This window comes from Pseudonaja textilis, chromosome 13, assembly GCF_049901715.1.
Source record: "Pseudonaja textilis isolate UNSWEBS1 chromosome 13, rPseTex1.2, whole genome shotgun sequence".
In the NCBI taxonomy this organism is placed as follows: domain Eukaryota; kingdom Metazoa; phylum Chordata; class Lepidosauria; order Squamata; family Elapidae; genus Pseudonaja; species Pseudonaja textilis.
In genome coordinates, this window is record NC_142002.1 from 2,407,140 (window position 1) to 2,419,144 (window position 12,005).

At 42.9% G+C, this 12,005-nt stretch overlaps 1 protein-coding gene across 2 annotated transcripts in view; it reads left to right on the plus strand.

The window, feature by feature from the left end:
* The window catches only part of MEGF11 (multiple EGF like domains 11), a 498,439-nt gene that overhangs the window by 390,415 nt on the left and 96,019 nt on the right, over window positions 1-12,005 (plus strand). For both annotated transcript variants that reach the window (XM_026709368.2, XM_087941849.1), the window contains exon 12: window positions 10,220-10,340. In XM_026709368.2, coding sequence (XP_026565153.2) covers window positions 10,220-10,340 — 121 coding nt within the window. The remainder of the gene's footprint in view (window positions 1-10,219; window positions 10,341-12,005) is intronic.

The following is a 12,005-nucleotide window of genomic DNA, read 5'->3' on the forward strand; positions in this document are numbered from 1 at the left end:
GGTCCCACGATGGGGCAAAACGCAATAACGGTCTTGTTGAGCAGCAGAAATGTTGGACTCATTTTTGGACGTAAGTTGAGGACTCCGTATTGAAGGCTAGCTAAGAACCAGAGAGGGAGAGAGAGCATGAGGATGACCGAAACTGGGAAAGGGCCGCCTGCGTGGGTCATTCCTGGAAGGCAGCCCTGATGCCGCATGATTTTATAAGTCGCCTTCCCCAAATTGAGGGTCAAAATGTTAATGAATTGTTTGCAGGGGGGGTTGCACCCAGGATTAATATTCTTCCTGAGGCGCTGCAGTTGGCACCTCTTTTCATGCAGCCTCCGTGACTTTGCATGGGGCACCCAATCGCGGCCATGTTTCTGCAAGGGCGAGCGATGTGGCACCAGGGTTGCTCAAACATCTTCACGGGGAGGATAAATGGGAAAAACAGAGGGGAGGGAATAAAACTCTGGAAGAGGGAAGTGTGGGATTAAGTCAGAGGCCTCTAGATAGGTCAAAAAAGTCAAAATAGTCTGTGCAATGAATGCCCTGCCCTTTCGATGTGCTTATTTTAAAAGTCTTGGGGGTAGCGAGGGGGTCAGTTCAATTCATATTTGTTTTGTCCTTCCGCCGGTCAAAGAGCAGGATTTTGATGGCACCGTTGCCTGCTTGCTCTCCTTGAGACATCTACAGCTTAGACTTCTATTTTCCATTAAAATGAAAGCAATCCTTTTAATCTTCTAGCTTTTTTATTTTTAATTTGATCCCCAACGGAGGTCTGACTTCAGGCAGTATCTGAATTCCCTTTCTGAGTTTGCAGGCGGTATTTTGAACCGCAAGCCAATGGCACAAGCTGGCGTCTGAGTTTTTTTTTTTTTTTTAATGTAAATCCAGCCAAAACCGAACATAGCAAATTTGCACGTAAAGCAGACCCTCGGATCTTTTTGCTGTAGGTTTGAGGAGGCAGGTTGTGTGAATTTGCGGCACCGGCTAGGCAGGGGCACACCTGTGGTTGGATAGTTGTGACGCAGGCTGGGAGACAAAGGGCACATCTAGAAAGCTATAACCAGAGAGAGACTGAAATGATCAAACATGGATTACGCAGAGAAAATAGTCACAGTTGCATGACGATGTTGTAATTTATGTTTCATCATATGTTCTCCCCCAGTCACAGCCACTCATATGGGCAATCTCTCTCTGTGTGTGTGCATGCATCTAGAGTCCTGCATCCGGTTTTGGTCACCACCCTATAAAAAAGATGTTGAGACTAGAAAAAGTGCAGAGAAGAGCAACCAGGATGATTAGGGGACTGGAGGCTCAAACATACAATGAATGATTGCAGGAACTGGGCTTGGCTAGTCTAGGGAAGAGAAGGACCAGGGGAGACATCATAGCAGTCTTCCAATATTTGAGGGGCTGCCCCAGAGAGGAGGAAGGGGTCAAGCTATTTTCTAAAGCGCCTATAGACAAGGAATAATGGAAACTGAACAAGATTTAACTTGGAAATAAGAGGAAACTTTCTGACAGAACAATCAACCCATGGAACAGAAGTTGCCCTCAGAAGTTGTGGGAGCGCCATCACTTGAGACTTTCAAGAAGAGACTGAACTGCCATTTGTCAGAAATGGTGTAGGGTCTCCCACTTGGGCGGGGGGTTGGACTAGATGACGTATAAAGTCCCTTCCAACTCTGATAATGTGATTTGACCTTCAAATCAGTGTTGTAAGATTTTTCAGAAGTAGTTTGCCAATGCCTTCATCCTAGGGTTGAGAGAAAGTGGCTGGCCAAAGGTCATCCAGTTGGCTTCATATCTAAGATGGGATTAGAACTTGTAGCCTCTGGTTTCTGGCTTGGAGCTTTGAATTACTACACCAAACTGGCTTTCTACTGGACGTATTTTTGTAAGAAGATTCAAGTTAAAAAAGAAGAGATATCCAACTCAGGTCAGGATACGCCTATGATGTTAAAATTTTGCTATTTACAAGAAATCCTTGATTTATGATCACTCACTTAAGAACTCTTGAAAGTTATGATGGATTAAAAAAAAAAACAGTTACAACCGGTCCTCAAAGTTATAACTGCTGTACCATCCCCACAGTTACATGATTGCATTTTGAGTATTTAGCAATCGGCTTGTGTTAACAACCATGGTGACTTATGTAATGACCATTGTAAAAACTGATGAAATTAAATCTGGTCATGTTAAATGTGCCTCAAATTAGGACTGAAATTCTGATCTCAAATCAAGAACTGCTTGTAAGTCTAATAGATCTCTTATTTCTCCAGACAAGTAGAGTCTCTTCTCTTTCTTCATTTTCCCTTTCTTCTCTTCTCATCTCTATTCTTCTCTTTGTTCTTTTTCTTCTCCACATTCTCCTTTTCTTCTCTTTTTTCTCATCTCCTCTTCTCTTCACTCTCTTTCTCTTCTCTTCTCTTCATTCTTTTTCTTCTTTTCATTCTCCACACAGACCTTCAAGGTTTAATCTGAACAGAGTGAACGACTTTGCTTCCTGCAAAGGTTTTGTCATCTTTGCATTTCCTTTATACCTTATGGGAGGGGCAATTACCTCCCAGCCTTACTCCCGAGTCGCTCCTTTTGTTTCAGCTGCTCTTGCCTTCTAGCAGCTCTGTGCACATGTGCCCTGGGAACAGGCTCCCGCTGTTCTTCTGCCTCGCTACTGCCAGACTCTGGAGGTTCCAGAGTCAGCACCCTACTCCCAGATGGTCCTGGCTCCATCTCTGCCTCGGACACAGGACCTTCGTCCAAGTCCTCTCCAGACTCCTGGACTGGTCCCCGTTCGTCCCCACTGTCCGATTCTGCTGCCATCTGCACAGGCTGCCAGTGAACTACAACAGGTTTAAACAAATACACAAAAAGGAGAAGATTAGAGGCCTACCTGCCTCCCAAGATTTTGGAGTTACCCAGCCCATTCCAAAGCATAGAAATCAAGGCACCCATCGGCCTTTCCACTCGTCACAAGCATCCGATGATTTCAAAAAAACCGTTGGTGACATGTACTCTCGACTATATCCTGTTGCCACCTGACATCATAAAATCTGGATTAAGGGGGGTTTACGTCTGGAGCCCTTAAATCTGCCACCTATAACTGTCAGCCATTAATAAGATGAAGGTTCTTGTTAATGTCAAACAAATTCTTTCTGCCCCCTTCTCTGTGGCATTTCTCCACCTCACCCTCGATCTTAATAGCCTGTTTAGTCATCTTCATTCTTCTCTGCTAAAAAGCCCCAGCTGCGTACTTGGGTTTTCATGGCATTTATTAAAAAAGTCTATTGTGGCAACGTTCCCATGATCAACTTAATAAGGCGGTGCGATGCTGAGATCTGGTACCCAAAGGTGTTCCAAGGCACACAGAGGCGAGTCTAGGACAACTGGCCACAGCCAACTTGCCACGGCTACTTGCCACGGGACAAGCCACTGTGGAACAAGAGTTACAATAACATCGAAGAAATGGTGGAATAGAATCATTTTAGAAAGGATGCAAACGGAGGGACAAAATGAAAAGCAAGTGACAAGAAATAAAATATGCTTTTAATTATTGTAAATAATTCGATTGGATTGTTGAAATTGTCCTGGGGCAAGCTGGCTGTGATAAATGTCTGTGGAGATCCTCAGTCATCCAGATCATGGTTATCCCAAAGGTGTTTTTTGTTCAAGGGGCAACTGGATTTTCTGGTTTTTTCTTTGAAGACATTTCACTTCTCATCCAAGAAGCTTCTTCAACTCTGAATGAATGGTGCGGAATGGAAGGGTTTATATTCCTTGCAGATAGCTGGTCATTTGCGTGCTTTTAGAGAGTCGTTAAGGCCACCCGTCCTCAGGGTCACCTGAGTGGTGCTAATGGGTATGGAGACTTTTGGGGAACTGTTGAAAGGACTGTGTTGTAGGTTGGAGATAGATGGCGTTGTATCCCTCCCCCTCTGTTGAGGAAGGGCTGTTCAATTTTGACATAGATAGCCTCTTTGACCCCTCTTTCAAACCAGCCATCCTCTCTGTCCAAAAGGTGGACTTTGTTGTCTTCCAAAGAGGGACCTGTGTGTTTTAAATGCAGATGGACTGCTGAATCTTGCAACAGTTGCAGCATCCATCCCTGTGGTCATGTGATCAAATCTCAGACCCTTGGTAACTGGCATGTACTTATGACTGTTGCACAGTCCCAAGGTCATGTGACCCTTTTTTGTGACCTCCTGACAAGCGAAGTCAATGGGGAAACCACTTAATGACCGAATTACTAACCTAACAACACGGCAGTGATTCATTTAACAACTGTGGCAAGAAAGCCGGTCAAAATGGAGCAAAATTCACTTCACAGCTGCCTCGCTTAGCAGCAGGAATTTTGCGCTCAGCTGCCTGTACGTAACCAACTTCCAGAAAAGACTAGGGGGGCATTCAGACAGCATCTCAGCTCAGTCAGTGTTGAGCCTATGTACTTGGTGTGTGTGTGTGTGTGTCTGTCTGTCTGTCTGTCTGTCTGTCTGTCTGTTTCTGCATGTGGGACTTAGTGTGCTATACACAGCCAGCCCACTGTCTTCCTTGATAACTCAAGCTATTTTGCAACACACATGCGCACATCCCTCCCAAAACCAAGTTAATTCAAAGTCCGACCGAGATGCCTTGTACAAACCCCCCACCTACGAATTAACACTAATAAGCACACTGGAGACTTTCAAGAAGAGACCGGACTGCCATATGTCAGAAACGGTGTTGGGTCTCCTGCTTGGGCAGGGGGTTGGACTAGATGACCTACAAGATCCCTTCCAACTCTGATGATCTGTTACATTAAAACTCTCAGCGATTTACAGCTTCATCCAGGAAACCGAATCCTGGCTTTTGACGTTAATTTGCAATGCCTTATGTATATATTGATATTCCAAGGGGAAAAAAAAATACTGCATAATTTTGTGTAATGCTCAGCAATTTATCTGTACTTCTGCAAGATCAGAACCTGGTACGGTGTGTGTGTGTGTGTGTGTGTGTGTGTGTGTGTGTGTGTGTGTGTGTGTTAGTGGCTTGCTTGGTTCAGCAGCTGAGCACTGCATGCCATTAAACCCTTGTCGGATTTTGTGATTAGTGGTTTGCTTGGGATGTTTCCCTTAATGAGCAAACAGCTGTTTCAGGAGATTTGCCATCCCACCTTTCCACCTCCTGCTGGGTCGTGGCTGTCTTGGTTTTCTTTCCACCTTCAAGGCAGCCAAAGGAACTCTTCTTATTCTAGAGGACAATGCAGGTGTCATCTGTAGAAGGACGTCACCCGGGGGGGGTGGAGAGTTGGCCTGTCCAAGATCAGCCGCTGCTTTAAAACACCGAGAATTTTATTGTGATCTTCCGCTTTGATTTCTTTGTTTTAACTTGATATACCACCGACGGTGGAAATTTCGGACGAGAAAAGCCCTGTTAACACCTAGGCATCGCACGCGGTTAAAATAGCAATTAAAATAAACAAGGAATGCAAATAGAATTAATAATTAAAATTTGGAGTCGGCAATTAAATGCCTGTAGAAAAATATGTGCTTTCAAGACCTAACGAAGAGGCTATTCTGGAGAGAGTATCTTCCAAAGAGCTGGATCAAGATAGGGAGAGCTTGATCTGGATTGGGCACCAGGCAGGCATGCAGCAACTATGGGAATACTTTTAGCTAGTTACCTAGGTGGAGAATGAAACAGACGAACCAAGCTCAGAGAACACCAAGGACCCCACAATCCTCGTCCTTCTTCTCTCCTCTCCTCCTCCTCTTCCTCCTCATCCCAAACCTTACTACCTTCTAGCACTGATGATGTTGCCTTGTCTGGTAATGAAATGTCTGCAAGAAAACAACCAAGCTCAGAGAATGCCAAGGACCCCACAATCATCTTCCTCCTCCTCCTCCTCCTCTACTTCACAAACCTCATTCCCTTCTAGTACTGATGATATTGCCTTGACTGCTAATGAAACATCTGCAACAAAACAATCAAGGTCAGAGAGCACCAAGGACTTCACAATCCTCCTCCTCCTCCTCCTCCTCCTCCTCCTCCTCCTCTTTGCAAACCTCACTGCCTTCCAGCACTGATCTGCTAATTGCCTTGTCTGCTAATGAAATGTCTGCAAGAAAGCCGCCAAGCTCAGACAGCACCATAGACCTAACAGTTCGATCCTAACCTACAGATATTCTCCTCTATACACACCTTCTCTAGCAGGCCATGCCCCGTGCAACGGTGAAGGTATGATGGTTGAAATAGCATCACGTTGTGGTGACACGAGCTTCACCCCATTAGTACTCCTGTTAAGCTGCATATTATTTTTCCAGTTGCAAAGACACATTTTCGACGCCATGGAAAACACCAAGGAGATTGCAACGAAAGGCTTACAGGCTTTGTGTTTTCACCATTTCTGGGTGGTTCTGCCAGGCCACTTTTGGGTTGACTAACGTGATGCTACAAAATTGGGGCCCTTGTTTGTTGGGGAGGCCCTGGAATGCAGCCTCAGCTTGGCTTCTGCGTGATCACATTTGTGGCTTCCTTGGGAGAAATGTGCACAGCACACAACAGCTACTCAATAGTTGGGACAGTTAAACTCTTGATAAAATTTCCTCCCTCCCTTCCTTTTATCCTTCCAACCTATCTACTTACCTACACAAAAACCTAGGGGTTGTCCTAAGTAGCCTAGATGGAGGAATACAAGCAATGGGGTATCCTAAAGTTTTGCTTTAGGCCAAAGACTCTTCAATATCTTCATAAACAATTTAAGTGAAGGGATGGAAGAGGAACCCATCAAATTTGCAGAACGATACCAAGCTCGTAGGAATAGCCAACACCCAAGAGATGGATCTTGATAGATTCAAACACTGGTCCCTATCTAACAAATGAAATTCAGTGGAGAGAAAAGTAAGGTTTTACATTTAGACGTGGAAAAAAAACAAGTCTGTAGGTCAGATTAGTTTAAACCTGGCTCGATAACAGTAACTGCAAGAGGGATCTCAGACTCCTAGTGGGCAATCACTTAAATATGAGCCAACAGTGTGCTGCAGCCACCAAAACAGCAAATGCCATCCTAGGCTGCATTAACAAAGGGATAGCAATCAAGATCGTATGTACTGTTTTATAAGCCTTGGTAAGACAACATCAAGAATACCGTATCCAGTTTTGGTTGTACGGTGTAAAAAAGATGTTGAGACTCTTGGAAAGAGTGCAGAGAAGAGCAACAAAGATGATTTAGATGGAGGCTAAAACATATAAAGAACGGTTGCAGGAACTGGGCATGGCTAGTCTAGTGAAGGGACGTGATGGCTCAGTGGCTAAGACGCTGAGCTTGTCGATCAGAAAGGTTAGCAGTTCGGCAGTTCGAATCCCTAGCACCGCATGTAACAGAGTTGAGCTCCTGTTACTTGTCCCAGCTTCTGCCAATCTAGCAGTTGTATTTTTATACAAACCTACCATTTGTATTTTTGTGGCTTGGAAGTTTCGTGGCTTGGAGAACTGTCAGTTGTGAAGCAGGGCTGATCTTTAAATACGCAGCTGTTTTGCTTCTGGTACTGATCTGAAAAAGAATGAAGTGGGTGAATGTTAAACGCAAGATTCCTTTTGTATCTTGGCCCTGCTATCCCGATGGGAGAAGTTTCAGTGCATGCACAGAGTGTATTTATCTCTGGGGAAGAAGCTGCTGAACTGTAGCTGTTCGATTAAAATATTTAAAATAGTTAAGTGTCCAGTTCTGGTCACCACAACACACACACAAAAAATGCTAAGACCCTAGAAAGTGTGCAGAGAAGAGCAAGAAAGATGATTAGGAGGCTGCAGGCTAAAACATAAGTTGCAGGAATTGGGTTTGGTGGTTCAGTGGCTAAGACGCTGAGCTTGTCGATCAGAAAGGTTGGCATTTTGGCGGTTCAAATCCCTAGCGCCACATGACGGAGTGAGCTCCCGTTCCTTGTCCCAGCTTCTGCCAACCTAGCAATTTGAAAGCATGTAAAAAATGCAAGTAGAAAAATAGGGAGCCCTTTGGTGGGAAGGTAACAGCATTACGTGCGCCTTCGGTGTTTAGTCATGCCGGCCACATGACCACGGAGACGTCTTTGGACAGCGCTGGCTCTTTGGCTTTGAAACGGAAATGAGCACCAGCGCCCCCTAGAGCTGGAAACGACTGGCACGGATGCGCCAGGGGAACCTTTACCTATAGTGAAAAGAAGGACTAGATGGGACATGATAGCAGTCTTCCAGTATTTGAGGGGCTGCCACAGAGAAGAGGGGATCAACCTATTCTCCAAAGCATTGGAAGGCAGGAAAAGAAGCAATGGATGGAAACTAATCAAGGTGAGGAACAGCCTAGAACTAAGGAGAAATTTCCTAATAGTAAGAACAATTAATTAATGGAACCATTTGCCTTCATTAGTTGTGGGCGCCCCATCACTGGAGGCTTTTAAGAAGAAACTGGACAGCCACTTGTCTAGAATAGTATAGGGTCTCCTGCTTGAGCAGGGGGGTTGGACTAGATGACCTCCAAAGTCCCTTCTAACTCTGTTATGTTGTTATTCTGTTACGAGAAAACCCTCACATTCTATGTTCATTTCATTGAGCAATTCAGGGAGAAAGTGAGTAATTATTCCGTTGTAAGTCTTATCTTTCCTGTAATGTTTAATTCTTCAGTTTCAGAGTCAGTAACACATTATTCTGACTTCTATTTCTTTTTCCTTCTTTAGATGACATTTAATTGGGGACTGCTCTTATCTGAACAGGTGCTCGAGAAATGTTTGGGCAAATAATTAAATAAGACTTTTAATGCTAAAATGTCTTGCAACTATTTTATTTTATTTCTAGCTATGGACTACCAACCATCCTTTAGACCAGATCAGCATTATGTCCCAACAGAATTGCAAAGCAGACTTTGGGATATTTGTTCGTTTGTTTACTCTATTTATTAAACTGATTGGCCGCCCATCTTACCACAGGGTAACTCTGGGTGGCTTATAATATTAAAATTATAAAACTATATAAATATAATTCTTCTTCTTCTGTGCCCAGATCAAACTTTAAACTGCCAGAAAGAAGCAACAAATAAGTTGTTATTGGTACATGTTTCTGGTAGTAGCCGACATACCAATATCTCTCCATATTTACACCACATATTGTTATCTGCTAACAGCCTCCACTTCAGCATATTGGTTTTACACTTAGGTGCTACAACTCTCAACTTATCCAGGGTCCTCCAAGTAGTATAAGGGAGGTCAAATCAGGATGATACCTGAAAGTTATAGTAAAGAAAAGACGTATTTAATCATTCATATATTAATTGCAGCTAGAATAGTATTTTCTCAAAATTGGAAAAGTGAAAAGGTTCCAATCGAAGAGAACGTGATCACGAAAATATTAGAATGTGCAGAAATGAACAGATTAATGCTGGCAACTAAAGAAAAAGAACAAATTGAATATTGTATGATATGGGAATTATTTTGTCAATGGTTAAATAAAAATGGAAGATAGAAAATATAAGAATATAGAGGAGGAGTTAAGAAGGGGATGGTTATAACAATAAGAAATATCATGCGTAGTAAGTTAAAATAATAATGTAATTATTGTTGTTATGGTAAGGAATTTGTATTAATTAGAAACATTATCGCACAAGATATTTGTACCCAGACGACACATTGTTTAAATGAAAGATGGAATATTTGTAAAATAAAATAAAATATATTTTTTTTAAAGGGAGGTTAGATCCTTCAGCCATATCCTCTTTTAATATTATTCCTTAAATGATGTTGTTCCTTAAATAAATAATATATGAAAAAGATACTTCTTTTTACAACCCTGTAATTCCTTAATTTGGGGTACAGTCAGGGTGACTGAATGGAGCTGAGCATTTACTGGCCGGATGCCCTTCCCAAGGCCTATGCAGAGTTCACAGCAGATTTTTTTTTTCTTTGTGCCCTGAGAGAGAAACATCTGTCGCTTTTAGGATTGAACTCTCAACCTTCCGAGTGGGAGGTGAGCATCTTCACTTCTAGGCCATCACTCCACTCTACAAAGATACTACATACTTACAAAGATATAACTCTGCAAAGTACATTTGGGGATTTGGGGCTTCCCAGCCTTTGCTGAAGGACAATTCCCGGCATCAGCCACCCATCACTGATCATACTGCCTGGGCTTTGACTGATGGGAATTGTAAATCATTAACAGATGAATTACAATCCGTTTCCCCAGGATCCAAATTTCAAACACTCAGACTAGATCTGTTTTGTTTTTTCAGGGAGAGATCTGCTCGGTTACGTGTCCTCCTGGGAGCTATGGGATCAATTGCTCTTCGGTCTGCAACTGCAAAAATGATGGCATGTGTTCCCCGGGAGATGGCTCCTGCTTCTGCAGAGAAGGTACAATTCCCAGTTTCAAGAGCTGTTGTGCATTGGTGTCCGTCATGCTTTCACTCAGAATGGTCCAGGTCTGTTGTAGTTCGCCAGCAGCCTGCGCAGACGGCAGTGGAATCGGACAGTGGGGGAGAACAGGGACTGGTCTGGGAGTCTGGGGAGGACTCGGATGAGGGTCCTGCATCAGATGCAGGGATGGGGCCAGGACCATCTGGGAGTGGGGTGCTGACTCCTGAGCTTTCGGAGTCTGGCAGCAGCAAGGCAGAGGACCCAGGGGAGCCTGTTCCCAGGGCGTGTGTGCACAGAGCTGCTAGAAGGCTTTAGGGGCGTAATACTCCTAAAGTAAGATATCTGACCATCCACTTATTGACAGTGGCATGGATTTCATTAGCACAATATTGGAAGAATCCAAGTGTACCGCTGATACATATTATTATTCAAAAAACATATGAGTATGCCCAATTGGAGAGGTTCACGCTCAAAATCAATGGGAAGGAGGACACAGATTATTTTAGGATATGGGATAAATGGTACAACTGGGTAGACTAGAACGGAAAAACACGTAAATGAACCCAAGAAACAAATTATATTCAGCTGTCTATATGAAACATATAAGAATAACAAAGGCGTTAAATCATCTTTTCTTCTACATTGTTATCATTAGCATTATATATTCACTATATCTTTTTATTTATTATTTAAAAATTACGAATGTATTATTAATTAATAAATAGTTATAAACCAACGAGATTAGTAGAGTATTGTGAGTTACTTAGTGATTAAGATGTGATAGTAAACGGAAATGTGAGAAGTATCAGTAACGACTATTAGGATGTATCAAATTTGATATCAAATGCAAGGAGGAATGTGTTATGTATACACTATTGGTTTTGTATTTTTAAATTGGTATGTTTTTAATTCTTGTAAATAAAGTTTAAAATCTAAAGGAAAAAAGAGCTGCTAGAAGGCAAGAGCAGCTCAGACAAAAGGGGCGACTCGGGAGTAAGGCTTGGAAGTGATTGCCCCTCCTCTAAGGTATAAAGGACAGGAAAAGGTAGAGAAACCTTTGCAGGAAGCAAAGTCGTTCGCTCTGTTTGGATTAAATCTTGAAGCTCTATGTGAACTTTGTACTTCAGTTGGTTTTTTATAGTTCATTTGGTACTTTAGTTGTTGGCAGCAATTCAAAGGAGAGAAAGGTGGGTGCTTATCTCAAGGGACTATTTGGGACTCATTACAGGCTGGGAATGAACATAATTTCCAGCAGTTGAAATAAAACAAGAGTTATTTTAACTAGGCATGTGCTTAATTACGGTCTCAGGAAGCCTTGGTCGGAACAAGATCTCCCAAGTTTTTCCTGTTGTTTGAGTTTGGTGATCCACATTGTTCCTGGCTGCTAATTAAGGTTGATGCAGTTTTGTGGTTTTTCTTTTTTTTTTTTGCCATGGCTTAATCTTTCCTCTCTGACTGGGCGCACACTTGAGATTTGGTCCATGTCAACAACCCCAAGTGATGGCTTTCAGGTTCCAGCTTGTCCAGGATGTGATGGCACAGGTGCCATGTAGCACCATGGCAAACATTGTACTGGATACTAGTAAATTTCCAGGTGCAATTCAAGGTGCTGGTTGTGATCTCCTGAGACTTTCAGTGACCGAAAGCGTGGCTGTCAAGGTT